General features: G+C 42.5%; 1 protein-coding gene and 1 non-coding gene across 4 annotated transcripts in view; both read right to left on the bottom strand.

Moving 5' to 3' along the window:
• Positions 1-15,996, bottom strand: part of PTPN2 (protein tyrosine phosphatase non-receptor type 2) — a 117,934-nt gene that overhangs the window by 28,689 nt on the left and 73,249 nt on the right. For all 3 annotated transcript variants that reach the window (XM_056521517.1, XM_056521519.1, XM_056521516.1), the window contains 4 exons: positions 2,687-2,787; positions 2,170-2,268; positions 888-1,025; positions 561-770 (listed from right to left, as the gene is read on the bottom strand). In XM_056521517.1, coding sequence (XP_056377492.1) covers positions 561-770; positions 888-1,025; positions 2,170-2,268; positions 2,687-2,787 — 548 coding nt within the window. The remainder of the gene's footprint in view (positions 1-560; positions 771-887; positions 1,026-2,169; positions 2,269-2,686; positions 2,788-15,996) is intronic.
• TRNAE-UUC (transfer RNA glutamic acid (anticodon UUC)) lies at positions 7,759-7,830 on the bottom strand. Its single transcript has one exon. It is a non-coding gene; the product is annotated as a tRNA-Glu (tRNA).

The raw sequence follows: 15,996 nt of genomic DNA, 5'->3' as shown, positions 1-15,996 counted from the left end.
GGGATGATGAGACATGGGGGGATGATGAGACATGGGGGGATGATGAGACATGGGGGGATGATGAGACATGGGGGGATGATGAGACATGGGGGGATGATGAGACATGGGGGGATGATGAGACATGGGGGGATGATGAGACATGGGGGGAAGATGAGACATGGGGGGTGGCAATGAGAGGGTTAAATGTGGCACAGGGACTGATAAAAGGGAAGGAATGATGTGGCACTGGAGGGGACGGGATCAAACTGAGGTGCAGAAGAAAACAAAGTTTGGGTGATGTGGCTTTTTGTCCAAGTCATTTATTAAAAATGTTATTTTTTTTAACTTTAATTTCCCTGTTAAAATGGGGGTGCGTGTTATACGCTAATAAATACGGTAGATGAAAGGTCAGCTTATAGAGGAAAGCCATGATGCCAAAAGCTGGTTGTCTGAGCACCACATCGCATCTGATCCTTTCCATTTTACAGTCCTAATGGCAATTCCAGCCTGAAAGGCAACAACATTTACATCAAGTAAACAACTATATGCTGAAATATACATAGGAAAACAAAATATCTTACCAAAACCAGACATGTGTCAACCAAGGAAAAGGTCCCAGAACGTCCTATGCCTGCGCTGCAATGTACAACAGAAGGCCCGTATTCAGAGCCAAGGGAACCAGAATTGCGCACTTCAAATAAAAAGTCAAGGAATGAGCCTGGGGATTCCGGAACTCCAAAATCTGGCCAGGTGGTATAGTGGAAATGGGAAATTTCTCTGGTTTCTGAAGTCTAAAGGGTAAAGCATTTGTTAGTATGAGAAACTGCAGTATTACAAGGTTTCTTATGGTGTTATGACATTTATTGTGAGGTCTTGTTCTATATACAGTAGTGTACAAAATAACTTACATTGATATCCTGTAACTGCAGCAGCCGAATTGTATAATTGGGTTTAATATCTTCAGACACCAGTTTGACACATAGGCCCGTTTCTTTAAAAAGAAGTACTTCTGCCTCTGGGGTAGGCCAATACTGTGCACATTTCACCTGTACCAACAGAGACAGATTGTTTTTGTCAATTTAAGCTTTTACTTATTGTCAACACTGGCTTTTTATTGTGATCAATAAATGGCTGTACTTGAGATCAAATATGTGCATCCCAAAGCCAGGCTGACACAAAGAAGGTAAGATTTTATATAATTAATAAACTTAAAAACTACGTAAAAAAACACAAATTCTTCCCCTATTGGTCCTCACAATTATATACTTGCCAGCAAGATGCTGGGTACAACTCTATGACATGTCATAGGGCTGGTTTCATCTGTAAAGATTACAGATCTTAAGGCTAGGTTCATATCACATTTGCGCATTGTGCATCCATGAGCATGAAAACATTAAATGGCAGCATACTTCCGTATATCACTGCTACCGCTGTCAGAACTTTCAGTCCCTGTTGTGCTGCCAGCTTCCGAAGATGTCCCACAAACAGTGTGTGGGGGAGAAGAACAGGAGTGTGAAGTTCAAAAGCTGGAGCAGAAAGAGGTGGGGTATTCTAATGCATGGGAGGCAGTTCACTAGGGGAACTATTACATGGGGTAATTATTGGTACTAAACCCCCAATGTAATAGGGGGATCTTTGGTCAACAGCTGATCCCAATGTTCAAGCAATTTAAAGGCTCTGTAAACAAGCTCCAATCTATGAGATCTGTGCTTGTTCACTGTGCAGCGTTGAGCCAAGTAATAGAGCCTTAAGTTTTATATTTTTCCAGAACACCCCTTTAAAAGCGTACCTGTCAAGAACGGACAAAAAAAAAGAAAAAGCCTGTTATGTGTTACTCAGTACCTCTTCCTGATCATGTACATATGATTTTTATGTGTTGACCTATACGACCTATATTTCTCTCAGAATTACCTTTATTTACTGCAGGATGTGACATTAGGTGGCTAGTTACATAACTTGAGAAGCATGTATAGTAGTGAGCTGATTAATTCAAAACAGAAAGGATCAATAACCAAAATAACCTACAAACAATGCAGAGCAAATCAGAATGAAATCTATATGGGCAGTGACACAATCTTAAGCCAGGAAATACTGCTACACAGATGCAGCAGATGGAGATGTGAAACCGATTGCATCTGGAAGAACACATGACTTCATTTCTGAGAAAAACACATTGAGCTGCACACTCACCGCATCCTTTTCAATGATTCGGTTCAGCATGACAATTGCTTTGCTTTTCTGCTGCCAAACCATTAACCAGAAATGACAGCAGGTATTGGGAAGAGGGCCCTATGGAAGGAAAAAGAACAAAGACTTACAAGGCAGGCAGGCTAATTCATATTGTTACAATGACAACCTATTCTACAGCTCTTTACATTCAGGGGAAGTAGTTAACCTCCAAAATTATATTCTAGAACAAATGAACGTTTACTAACAATGAAGTTAAATGGGGAGGACTATCACTCAGATAAACAATAAGGAGCTCCTAGGCTGTGGATGTAATTGTGACATTTATAGATCCGATACGCTTCCCAGAACAGAGCATGGCAAACTGTAAACTTTGGAGCCTGATCAGACTAAAAGGCCATATGGACAGGGCTGTCTTTATGAGGGAAACAAAAAAAAAAAAAAAAACAGCATATGAGCTTTATCACACAACAATACTTGTTGTGTTGGCATAACTACTTCAAGTCTTTATTTAATTTACCTGTGTTAGTATATAATTTCTGTCAGCTTCCTCCACAACAACTAGACTGGCATTGATGTAATCATTTTCAACATTTTGTAGCTTGACACGACTATGATCGTCTGCAAAAGAAATCCAAGTAGTAGTCATTTATCACACCTGGTTATTAAAACTACAACAAAAGCATTAATTCCAGTGATACATTGTGACAATAAAAAACAAAAAGACACTGCTCAGGAGGTACATGCTACATTGTACTTTGGGTTGTTCAATTCACTTCAACTAGACTCAAGTTTTCTGAAAAAAATCGTCAAATAAAAAAAAATTAGATATGTACATATATTGCATAAAATAATGACATCTTTGTCACAAGTTATGTTCCCCTTGATGCATTTCCATCAACAAACTCTTGTACAGTAACAAATATTCAAACTGTCCAAATGAATAATGCTTGCATTCGCTTGCTCGAGGTTAATGGAAGAGGATATATATATATAAAAAAAAAAAAAAAAAAAAAAAAAAAAAAAAGTTTATTATAAGCTATCGTGTGTACATAAGTAGTAACTCTGTTTCTGGCCACTATAGTACATGTGGCATTTTTCAGCAGTTTTTCCCATTATGGCTCCATTTCTAGTTTTCAGTTATCCCTGAACTCATGGGTGGAGACTCACTGCTATGTTGTCTACTATACGCTGCATACAAATGAGGGGCTGTGCTACATTATATCTATAGCACACACCAAGCAGCAGGATGGAGGTAACTAAAAGGCAGTACTAAGCAATATACCGTATATACTAGAGTATAAGCAGAGTTTTTCAGCACGATTTTTCGTGCTGAAAACACCCCCCTCGGCTTATACTCGAGTGAACTCTCCGCCCTCAGTGGTCTTCAACCGGCGGACCTCCAGAGGTTTCAAAACTACAACTCCAAGCAAGCCCGGGCAGCCATCGGCCTTCGACATCATCCAGCCCCCTCTCACCCCCTTTAGTTCTGGACTCCCCTCCGCTCGGCGCTGGTCCGGTGCTGCAGGACTGTCCGGTGGGGAGGTCGTCCAGTGGGATAGTGGTTCCGGGCTGCTATCTTCACCGGGGAGGCCTCTTCTCCGCGCTTCGGGCCCAGCCCCGGAATAGTCACCTTGCCTTGACGACTACGCAGAGGTACGTTCATTACCAATGTTCCTCTGCGTAATCTTCAAGGCAACGCCTCTATTCTGGGCCCGAAGCGCGGAGAAGAGGCCTCCCCGGTGAAGATGGCAGCCCGGAACCACTATCCCATTGGACGACCTCCTCACCGGACAGTCCTGCAGCACCGGACCAGCGCCGAGCGGAGGTGAGTCCAGAACTAAAGGGGGTGAGAGGGGGCTGGATGATGTCGAAGGCCGCAGTGGTCTTCAACCTGCGGACCTCCAGAGGTTTCAAAACTACAACTCCCAGCAAGCCCGGACAGCCGATGGCTGAAACATCTGGAGGTCCGCAGGTTGAAGACCATGATGATGACGACATGTGGTGATGATGACAAAGGGATGATGAAAGGGGGGGGATTATGGCAAGGGGATGATGAAGGGGGGATGTGTGGAATTATGACAGGGGGATGATGAAGGGGGGTGGGGATGATGACAAGGGGATGATGAAGGGGGGTGGGGATGATGACAAGGGGATGATGAAGGGGGGTGGGGATGATGAGAAGGGGATGATGACAGGTGGTGATGATGAAGGGGGGATGATGACAGGCGGTGATGATGAAGGGGGGATGATGACAGGGTGATGATGAGGGTGTTAATGACGGGGGTCTGGATGATGACGGGGGGGGGGGATGATGTATTTCCCACCCTAGGCTTATACTCGAGTCAATAACTTTTCCTGGGATTTTGGGGTGAAATTAGGGGCCTCGGCTTATATTCGGGTCGGCTTATACTCGAGTATATACGGTAAGCTGTGAATACAGCAAAAAAAAAAGCTGCAGAAAGCTCTATTAACTGTTCTGTGTCTCCCTGCCTTGGTCTCAACCTATAATATCCTCCCCATAGACTTTTACTGGAGAACATTTCATTCTGGTTATGTTTGCTTAGGTTTTCTCCCACACAGAAAAAAATTAAAAGGTTAATTATGAAACTAGAATGTGAACTTAAACGTGTTATTCTAATCGCTTATATAATACACTGAAATACTAATGTCGACAAAGGTGACCCACCCGGCCTTGCTGGGGCACAGCTGAATAGAGGCAAAAACACAGCATATACCTAGAGACCTTCATTACGCCCACTTCTGCCATGGAACCCTATTCGCTATATAGAGTTGCCAAGTACAAATGGGATGACAGATGCCCAGAAACTACCAGAACACACAAACTGATCACTATGTATATAAGGTTAAACTACAAGGATTACCAGTAAATTTACATGCAAGTAAAGGTTTTCTAAAAAGGCCAGTATGTTCACTACTGAGCTCTAAACCAAAAGCCATTTTCAGTAAAAAAAGAAAAAAAAAAATTGTAGAAAGTGTTTTAAGAACATAAGATGTTTCAATTAAAATTAAATAAATACTAAGTACCGTATATACTCGAGTATAAGCCGAGTTTTTCAGCACGATTCGTGCTGAAAACACCCCCCTCGGCTTATACTCGAGTGAACTCTCCACCCGCAGTGGTCTTCAACCTGCGGACCTCCAGAGGTTTCAAAACTACAACTCCCAGCAAGCCCGGGCAGCCATCGGCTGTCCGGGCTTGCTGGGAGTTGTAGTTATGAAACATCTGGAGGTCCGCAGGTTGAAGACCACTGCGGCCTTCAACATCATCCAGCCCCCTCTCACCCCCTTTAGTTCTGTACAGTACTCGCCTCCGCTCGGCGCTGGTCCGGTGCTGCAGGACAGTCCGGTGTGGAGGTCGTCCGGTGTGGAGGTCGTCCGGTGGGATAGTGGTTCCGGGCTGCTAACTTCACCGGGGAGGCCTCTTCTAAGCGCTTCGGGCCAGCCCCAAAATAGTTACGTTGCCTTGACGACGACGCAGAGGTACGTTCATTACCAACGTACCTCTGCGTCATCGTCAAGGCAACGCCTCTATTCTGGGCCCGAAGCGCTTAGAAGAGGCCTCCCCGGTGAAGATAGCAGCCCGGAACCACTATTCCACCGGACGACCTCCCCACTGGACAGTCCTGCAGCACCGGACCAGTGCCAAGCGGAGGTGAGTACTGTACAGAACTAAAGGGGGTGAGAGGGGGCTGGATGATGTCGAAGGCCACAGTGGTCTTCAACCTGCGGACCTCCAGAGGTTTCAAAACTACAACTCCCAGCAAGCCCGGACAGCCGATGGCTGCCCGGGCTTGCTGGGAGTTGTAGTTTTGAAACCTCTGGAGGTCCGCAGGTTGAAGACCACTGAGGGCGGATAGTTCACAAGAGGATGATGAAGGGGGGGGTGGGATGATGACAAGGGGATGATGAAGGGGGGTGGGGATAATGACAAGGGGATGATGACAAGGGCATGATGAAGGGGGGGGTGGGATGATGACAAGGGGATGATGACAGGTGATGATGAGGGTCTGGATGATGACAGGGTGATAATGATGAGGGTGTTAATGACAGGGGGGATGATGTATTTCCCACTCTAGGCTTATACTCGAGTCAATAACTTTTCCTGGGATTTTGGGGCGAAATTAGGGGCCTCGGCTTATACTCGGGTCGGCTTATACTCGAGTATATACGGTAGTCTGGTGTTATTTAACAACATAATGACAGTTAGTGAAAATCATATTTCCTGTAAAAACAGGACTGCCATTTCCTTTATAGAAATCAAAGGGGCTGATTTGGTTATGCATGTAGCTGTACACTAAAATACTGTATGCACACAGCTTATCTCCCATTAACTGTTGCGTTTGCATTCCCTCCCTCAGAACTGTAGTGGTCCTAGAAATCAGATATATCTTTTTACCTAGGTGTGTACACACACACACACACACACACACACACACACTAGGGATAGCCAGATACCAATTTTTTTTTTCTTCTTAAGACAGAGTACGATTACCGATACTTTTTCTTAAGTACTCACCAATACCAATTACCGATACTTTTTTCAATGTCATGTGACAGTTTTTTTTTCTTAAGAGTGCATACACAAGGGCGCATTCACAAGGGCGCATTCACAAGGGCGCATCCACAGTGTATTTAACGCTGCGGATCCCCTGCTGAAGGACCTCTATATGGTGCCTTTAGATGTGCCTGCTCGGCGTGGTAATACACATCGCAGTGTATTTGCACATCACGGCCGTTCTCGGCCTAGCTTATGGAGGGAGGCACCCCCCGGTGTATGTGAGTACACCGCGGATGCACATCGCTTCAGTGGATCTGCCTGTGTTAACTTACCCTTAATGGGAAAAAGGTTTTTTTTTTTTTTTTTTTTTTTTTTTAGTTTTTATAAGAGAAAGGACTTTTTTTTATGAAAAAAAAAAAAAAGTATAATATATATATATAAATAATTTTTATTTTTTTTATGAAAAGGGGTGCTTACATTTTTTTTATTGGGAAGGGGTTAATTCACATTTGTTATTTTTTTTCTTCCACTTTTTTAGTCTCCATAGGGACACCTATAGATTGCATCCACTGATCAATGCTCTGCCATAGCATAGCAGTGATCAGTGTTATCGGCACTCCTTTACTAATGCTCGTCATGGCTGGCAGCAGTAAAGGAGCAACGATCGGATACATTGAGCAGGTCAAGGGACCTCCAGCCGTCCTCACAGCTGATGGGTACACCGTGGTGATCCGCATCAGCATCCCTGAGCTAACCGGTAGTTAACTTCAGCACTTTTAGACGCTGCGATCAACTTTGATTGCAGCGTCTAAAGGGGAGCCCGGATATGACGCGCGCTCAGCTGCTGAGCACACTGCAAAGCTCGGGAGCAGAGAATGCAGGCGGCTTATCGCACCTCCTTGATACCTGCTGGCGGGACTCACGTCTGCAGGTATCCTGTATATTTGCACAACTACAGTATATATATTATATACACACACACACACACACACACACACACACACTAGAATCTCCCAATGGCAGATAAAAAAAATAAAAAAATAAAAAAAGTCTGCTGCTATTGAAACATATTCCCATATCGGGAGTCGAACCCGGGCCACCTGGGTGAAAACCAGGAATCCTAACCACTAGACCATATGGGACCTACATGCTATTTAAACATGCCAATTATTTGGGAAAGAAGGCTGGAAAATATTTATAAATGACAGACTACTGTACTGTATTCACTCCAGTGAGTAAAAGATAAAAAATAATATAAAGAATAAGTGATAAAATAAGTTGGAGGGAAGGAGAAAAGTGATGTGGCGCATGGGCTAAGGGGTTGGGATGATTTGGCACAGGGGGAATAAAGGGGGAAAGAAATAGCACAGGGTGGATGAAATGGCACAGGGTGGTGGGGGGGAGGGAGAATAGAGAAGGGAAAGAAATGGTAAAGGGGGTGGTAAAGAAGTGGTGATGAATTTGCACAGAGGGTAATAAAGGAGAAAGAAAAGGCATAGGGTGAATGATTTAGCCGGTGAACGTACATAAGCAGGAGACCGCTGTGAAGACCGCGGTCTTCTGCTTCTGTGTAGCCCGGACCCCTTACTGGGGTATTGACTGTATCCCACTAACTGCGTCCCTATTTACAAAGTAGGGTCAGCACCTAAACCTGGTTATCCTCTATTGGGAATGTGTTGTCCCCTATTGGGAGTGTCCATGTCCACTATTGGGAGTGTACACTATTCGGAGTGTGCAAATAAGTTAATTCTTATGGTACTCTGCCTGGGAATAAGTCTTTCCGCTATTAGGAGGTGTCCACTAAGGGAGAATTCACTGTCCATACATAAACACATACATACACAGTGGAGCAAAAAAGTATTTAGTCCGCCACCAATTGTGCAAGTTCTTTCACTTAAAAAGATGAGAGAGGCCTGTAATTTTCATCATAGGTATACCTCAACAATGAAAGAACTAATGAGAAAATAAAATCCATAAAATCACATGGGCAGATTTTTAAAGAATTTATTTGCAATTTATGTTGGGCAATAAAAGTTAATTTCAATACTTTGTTATATACCCTTTGTTGGCAATGACAGAGGTCAAACGTTTTCTTTAAGTCTTCAGAAGGTTTTCACACACTGTTGCTGGTATTTTGGCCCATTCCTCCATGCAGATCTCCTCTAGAGCAGTGATGTTTTGGGGCTCTCGATTGGCAACAAGGACATTGAAATCTGGAGACTGGATAGGCCACTCCAGGACCTTGAAATGCTTCTTACAAAGCCACTCCTTCATTGACCGGGCGGTGTGTCATGTCATTGTCATCTTTAATGCCCTTGCTGATGGAAGGAGGTTTTCACTCAAAATCTCACGATACATGGCACCATTCATTCTTTCCTTTACACGGATCAGTTGTACTGGTCCCCTAGCAGAAAAACAGCCCCAAAACATGATGCTTCCACCCCCATGCTTCACAGTAGGTACGGTGTACTTTGGAAGCAACTACGCATTCTTTCTCCTCCAAACACGACGAGTTGAGTTTTTACCAAAAAGTTCTACTTTTGTTTCATCTAACCATATGACATTCTCCCAATACTCTAAATCATCCAAATGCTCTCTAGCTAACTTTAGATAGACCCGGACATGTACTGTCTTAAGCAGGGGGACACATCTGGCACTGCATGATTTGAGTACCTGGCGGTGTGGTGTGTTACTGATGGTAGCTTTAGTTACTTTGGTCCCAGCTCTCTACAGGTCATTCACTATTTCCCCTGTGTGGTTCTGGGAATTTTGCTCACCGTTCTTGTGATCATTTTGACACCACGCGGTGGGCAGATGCGTGAAGCCCCAGATCGAGGGAGATTATCAGTGATCGTGTAGGTCTTCAATTTTCTAATAATTGCTCCCACAGTTGATTTCTTCACACCAAGCTGCTCGCCTATTGCAGATTCAGTCTTCCCAGCCTGGTGCAGGTCTACAATTTTGTTTCTGGTGTCCTTCGACAGCTCTTTGGTCTTGGCCATAGTGGAGTTTGGAGTGTGACTGTTTGAACTTGTTATCAGTATAAGAGACACCTGTCCACAACCTCAAACAGGTGCCCAGTGGAGGACAGAGGAGACTCTTAACCCCTTAATGACCACGGATGTATATTTACGTCCTGTGGCTGGCTCCCGAACTGTGAAGTGCACTCAGAAGCTGAGCGCACTTTGTATCTGTGGGGTCCTAGTTGCTATCAAGCAACCAGGACCCACGGCTAATACCGGACATCAACAATTGGCTGATGTCCGGTATTAACCCTTTAGACGCCAAAGTTGATCGCGACATCTGAAACGTGAGAATACACTGGCGGTAAGCTCAGCGGAGAGGTTTAGGATAGCCGCGGTGAAATCGCGGCATCCCGAACAGCTGGCAGGACAGAGGGAGGAGTCTCATCTTGCTGCCAGCTGTCCAATCGGCATTTGATTGCTCCAAGCCTGAAATCCAGGCTTGAGCAATCAAGCACAGAAAACACTGATCAATGCATAGCCCACTAGAGGGGGCTATTATACTGCATAAAAAAGTAAATAAAAAAGTTAATAAATGTGATTTAACCCCTTCCCTAATAAAAATCAGAAATACCCATTAAAAAAATAAAAATGTGTAAATAAAATAAAAAACATGTGGTATCGCCGCATGCGTTCATGTCCGAACCATAAAAATATATTGTTAATTAAACCGCACGGTCAATGGCATATGTGCAAAAAAATTCAAAAGCCCAAAATAGCGTATTTTTGGTCATTTTTTATACCATAAAAAAAAATGAATAAAAAGCGATCAAAAAGTAATAAAACTTCAGATCATGGCGCAAAAAATTTGCCCTCATATTGCCCCGTTCGTGGAAAAAGTTATAGGGGTCACAAGATGATAATTTTAAACAAAAATTTTCGTGCATGTAGTTATTTTTTTTCCAGAAGTATGACAAAATAGGGTATCATTTTAATTGTATGAACCTTCAAAATAAAGATAAGGCGTCATTTTTACCGAAAAAATTAGTGCATAGAAACAGAAGCCTCTGAAAGTTACAAAAGTTTTTTTCTTCAATTTTGTCGCACAATGGATTTTACTTTTCGCCGTAGATTTTTGGGTAGAAATTATGTCATTACAAAGTAGAATTGGTGGCGCAAAAAATAAGCCATCATATGGATTTTTAGGTGCAAAATTGAAAGGGTTATGATTTTTAAAATGTAAGAAAAAACTAAAGTACAAAAACTGAAAAACACTCGGTCATTAAGTAGAAGTTACAGGCCTATGAGCCAGAAATCTTGCTTGTTTGTAGGTGACAAAATACTTATTTTCCACCATAATTTGCAAATAAGTTCTTTAAAAATCAGACAATGATTTTTTTCTCATTATGTCTCTCATAGTTGAGGTATACCTATGATGAAAATTACAGGCCTCATCTTTTTAAGTGGGAGAACTTGCACAGTTGGTGGCTGACTAAATTCATACATTTAAATTACACATACACACCACTGCGGGGTACTGAGTCGTCACCATTGATGGCTATGCAGTGCTCACGGAATTCCACGCAAGGAATGAACATGTTCTTTCTTTTCGCAGAACAATTTTAGCAGCAGAATTGTCTGTCTATGAAATTCCACAGTGTGAACGGGTCTCGCGGAACATCCATTCACACTGATGATAATGTTCACAGCATGGAATTCTACTTCCTGAATTCTGCAGTGTGAACATACCCTAAATAATACTTACCAGCCCTGATCCCCCACCGCACTATATCCTTTCTAACTGTACACTATCCCTTCCTGCCTGTGATTGGCTCTGCAGGTATTTACTGTATGTCAAGTCAAAAGCAGAAAGAGCTACTCAGCAGGGATCAGTCATCATAGATATGGCAGGGAATCAGGATAACAGTAGAACTTATTTTTTATTTTTATGCCACCATGAGCCTATACAAAATGCCTGTGTGGGATCAGACAATTCCTTTAAGGATCTGTATTATATGAAATAACCGTATGCAATTATAATAGCTCCTGCTAAAGACAATCATGTCCCGGGTACAAGATCTCCATATTACATAATAGTATTAGGCAAGGTGCTGCACATACACAGCAGGAGATGGAACAGTTTAATATGATATATAGAACAAGACTCAACATGCTCTATAAATGCCAGCCTGGAAGTCATGCTGAATTCCTTAAAACAGTCAAGACTGAACAAGTAGACAAAATGATAGGTCATTACTATCATTTACCAGGAAGAAATCTCCCCCCGTGAAAAAAGGCCTTTACCAGGAAACCGCTGACCGTAATTTCACAAAAGGCAGCCAAAAGGAAAACCATCACTGTGCTGCATAGTACTGTGGTGATGGCTCCATGGTTCTCCCTGACTTGATTCGGCTAGGCCTTTTATCGACTTAGGGAACAAACACAGATTCATTTCTTACTGGAATATCCAAGAGACATTTATGATTCATTCATCAGCTGTTTTCAGAGGCTTTACAGTAAGCGCTGTATAAGCATTCACTTGATAAATAAAATTGACTCGCTAAACAAATAACTCAAGGACAGAGCTTTAAGCATCTCAGACAAAGAATTTCCATAGATATTTTATCATTTGTGCACACTGGCATTTTTCTCCTCTGTCACCAGCAGAGAGCTGTTTTGGGGCAAGAAGAAAAAAAAAACAACTAATAAAGTGCATCAAAAGTGAGAAAAATTATCAGAGGCCCACATTTCATTCAATGAAGGATGCAGAAAACAACTAGATTTTAGTAAGGCTTCTGACACTGTCCCACATAGAAGACTTATCAATAAACTACAGTCATTGAGCTTGGACTCCCATATTGTTGAGTGGATTAGGCAGTGACTGAATGACAGACAAGAGGGTTGTAGTCAATGGAGAATATTCAGAGCAAGGTCTTGTTACCAGTTGGGACCTCATGGATCTGTACTGGGACCAATTTAGTTTAATATCTTCATTAGTGATATCGCAGAAGGTCTCGATGGTAATGTGTTGGTCTTTTACTGATGACACAAAGATATGTAACAGTGTTTATGTTCCTGGAGGGATCGCCAAATGGAAAAGGATTTAGGCAAAGTAGAAGAATGTAGTCAGAATTCTAGTCAGAACTCTGGCAACTGAAATTTAATGTGGACAAGTGCAAGATAATTCACCTGGGGGCGTAAAAAAACCCTCGGGTAGAATATAGAATACCGTATTTATCGGGGTATACCACGCACCGGCCTATAACACGCACCCTAATTTTTCCAAGGATATTTGGGTAAAAAAAAGTTTTTTACCCAAATATCCTTGGTAAAATGAGGGTGCGTGTGTGTGTGCGCATGTGTATACCCTGATAGACTGTTTCTGACCTCGCAGAAGCCCCCAGGAACGGCAGGGGGAGAGAAGCAGTCGCTGCCCGCTTCTCTACCCCTGCCTTTCCTGGGGTCTAGAGTCCTGCTGCCACCGCCGCTTCTCTCCCCCTGGCTATCCAGAGACCGCCGCCACCACTGCCCCATTGCCTCTCCCATCCTGGGTTTTATAATTACCTGTTCCCGGGGTCCACGCTGCTTCTAGCTCCGGAGGCTTCCCTAGTGTTCACTGTGCGCCGAGCCACTGACAAGGACGTCGCGTTGAAGAAGTCACTCGTCATTGCGCAGCGCATAGCAACAATGTAGGAGACGCAGGAGCCAGAAGCAGCGCGGATCCCGGAAAAAGGTAATTATAAAACCGGGGATGGGGGAGGCAATGGGGCAGGGGCAGTGGCGGCGGCAGTCTCTGGACCCCAGAACAGGCAGGGGCAGAGAAGCCGGCAGCGCTGGCGGTCTCTGGACCTGCAAAAGCCACTGCAGTTCATTGATTTAAAGCACCCGCTTTAAATCATTGAACTGCAGCGGCTTATCGGCGAATAACACGCAGATAGACTTTAGGCTAAAAATTTTAGCCTAAAAAAAGCGTGTTATACACCGATAAATACGGTATTTAACACAGTCCTGACCTCAGTATCTGAGTAAAGGGATTTAGGAGTAATCATTTCAGACTTAAAGGTAGGAAGACAATGTAATAAAGCGGCAGGAAACGCTAGCAGAATGCTTGGATGTATAGGGAGAGGTATAAGCAGTAGAAAGAGAGAAGTGCTCATGCCACTGTACAGAACACTGGTGAGGCCTCATCTGGAGTATTGTGCGCAGTACTGGAGAGCGTATCTCAAAAAGGATATAGATACTCTAGAGAGAGTTCAGAGAAGAGCTACTAAACTAGTACATGATTGCAGGATAAAACTTACCAGGAAAGGTTAAAGGACCTTAACATGTATAGCTTGGAAGAAAGAAGAGACAGAAGGGATATGATAGAAACATTTATATACATAAACGGAATCAACAGTAAAGGAGGAGAATATATTTAAAAGAAAAACTACAACAAAAGAACAGTTTTAAATTAGAGGGGCAAAAGTTTAAAAGGGATATGAGGAAGTATTACTTTACTGAGAGAGTAGTGGATGCGTGGAATAGCCTTCCTGCAGAAGTGGTCGCTGCAAATACAGTGAAGGAGTTTAAACATGCATTTAGCAAGGGACTATTGATAGGATTCAGATTATTGGGCAGACTAGATGGGCCAAATGGTTCTTATCTGCCGACACATTCCATTATCCCCTTAAAAAGAGAACTCCAGCCAAATATTACCTTTATATTGCTGCACATGTTAAAGTTCTATAACTTTATAATGTAGAAGTGTAATCTTTGCAGAGCACATACCCTTTGTGTGTTTTTTTTTTTTTTTTTCCCTTCCCCCCCGGAAGAAAATCCAGAAGCTCTAAGCACACTGATGACCATCTGGCATCAGTTTGGTGAGTTCGGCAGCCATTTTGGGCACAAATGTCACTTAGCAACACACTCCCTTCTCCTCACCCAAGAGCCCTTCAGTGTGCAGTGTGAGACTGTTCCCGACTGGCTAAGGCACACAGGGTGTTATTTATCATTGTATTCTATTGCTTTTTTTGGTCTACATTTGCGTTTTTTTTTTAATTTTTGCGCTAATTGCAGGGATTTCGAGAGAGAGACCGAAAAAGAAAAAAAAAAGAAAGAGACCGAGAGAGCGAGAGCCACAGCCAGCGAGCCACAGCCAGCCACAGCCAGAGACAGACAGAGTGAGGATAAAAAAAAAGTGAAAGGTAAAAAATAAAAAAATTAAGATTATATCTGTTAAATTAACACCTCAGTCTCTCAAACAATTATTTTTTCCCCTGGCCTGCGGCAAGGTAAACCACCACTCAAATGTGAGACTCTTTGCAGACCTTCTTTTAGACATTAATTTGCCTTAAAATGTAAACTAAAACAAATAAAGCTGTTGAAACACACAGACAAACAAGCTCCTCAAAAGCAGGGTAGACATGATCTGAAAGCAGGGGTAGAAAATTATCTGGGTGCAGATGTGTCTGAAATTTATCATGGTCCCTGCGAAAATATGATAAATTTGGAGCAGCACCAAAAAAAAAAAAAAAAAAAAAAATCTAGACGAACAACAAAATGCTCTAGCCAAGACCATTTTTGATAAATAACCTCCACACTGCTCCATCATTTATTTTCACTGTTTCTCTAACCATGTGTCCTGCTCCGCTCTCTCAAGGCTGCTCCTCACTGCAGCTATCACAGGAAACAAATGAAAATGCTGAAGGTTTGTGTAGTTTTTTGATGCTCTGAATTTTCAAAAGCTGTTCATTGGGGCTACGGGGTCTCATTTTGAAAAATCAGCTGGGATGCCTTATGGAGTTCATGGTGAGCATACATAGATCTAGAACAATTTTTATTTTACCACTTTTGAATGGATCTTTCCTATAACCTTGGAGACGGAGACCATTATAACCCTAAGGACGAGAGCATTTTTCTACAAATCTGACCTCTATCACTTTATGCATTAATAACACCGAGATGCTTTTACTTATAAATTTGATTCAGAGATTGTTTTTTAAAACATTCTACTTTATGTTAGTGGTAAATTTTCGTTGATACTTATCAAATTTTTCCTGAAATTCTACAAGGTTGCATTTTTCTAACTTTGAAGCTCTCTGCTTGTAAGGAAAAGGGACATGTCAAATTAAATTCACATATACATTTTGTTAACTTTATGTTGGCATCATAAAGTAAACATATTTTTACTTTTTGAACACAGAGGGCTTCAAAGTATAGCAGCAATTTTCAAATTTTTCAGGGACCAAATAAGTTTTGAAGTGAATATGAGGGTCTTTATGTTGGAAATCCCCTATAATGGACCCCATTATAAAAACTGCACCCCTCAAAGTATTCAAAATGACATTCAAAAAGTTTAACCCT

The sequence above is a fragment of the Hyla sarda genome, chromosome 5 (genome assembly GCF_029499605.1).
Source record: "Hyla sarda isolate aHylSar1 chromosome 5, aHylSar1.hap1, whole genome shotgun sequence".
Classification (NCBI taxonomy): domain Eukaryota; kingdom Metazoa; phylum Chordata; class Amphibia; order Anura; family Hylidae; genus Hyla; species Hyla sarda.
This window is presented reverse-complemented; position numbering and strand designations above follow the sequence as displayed.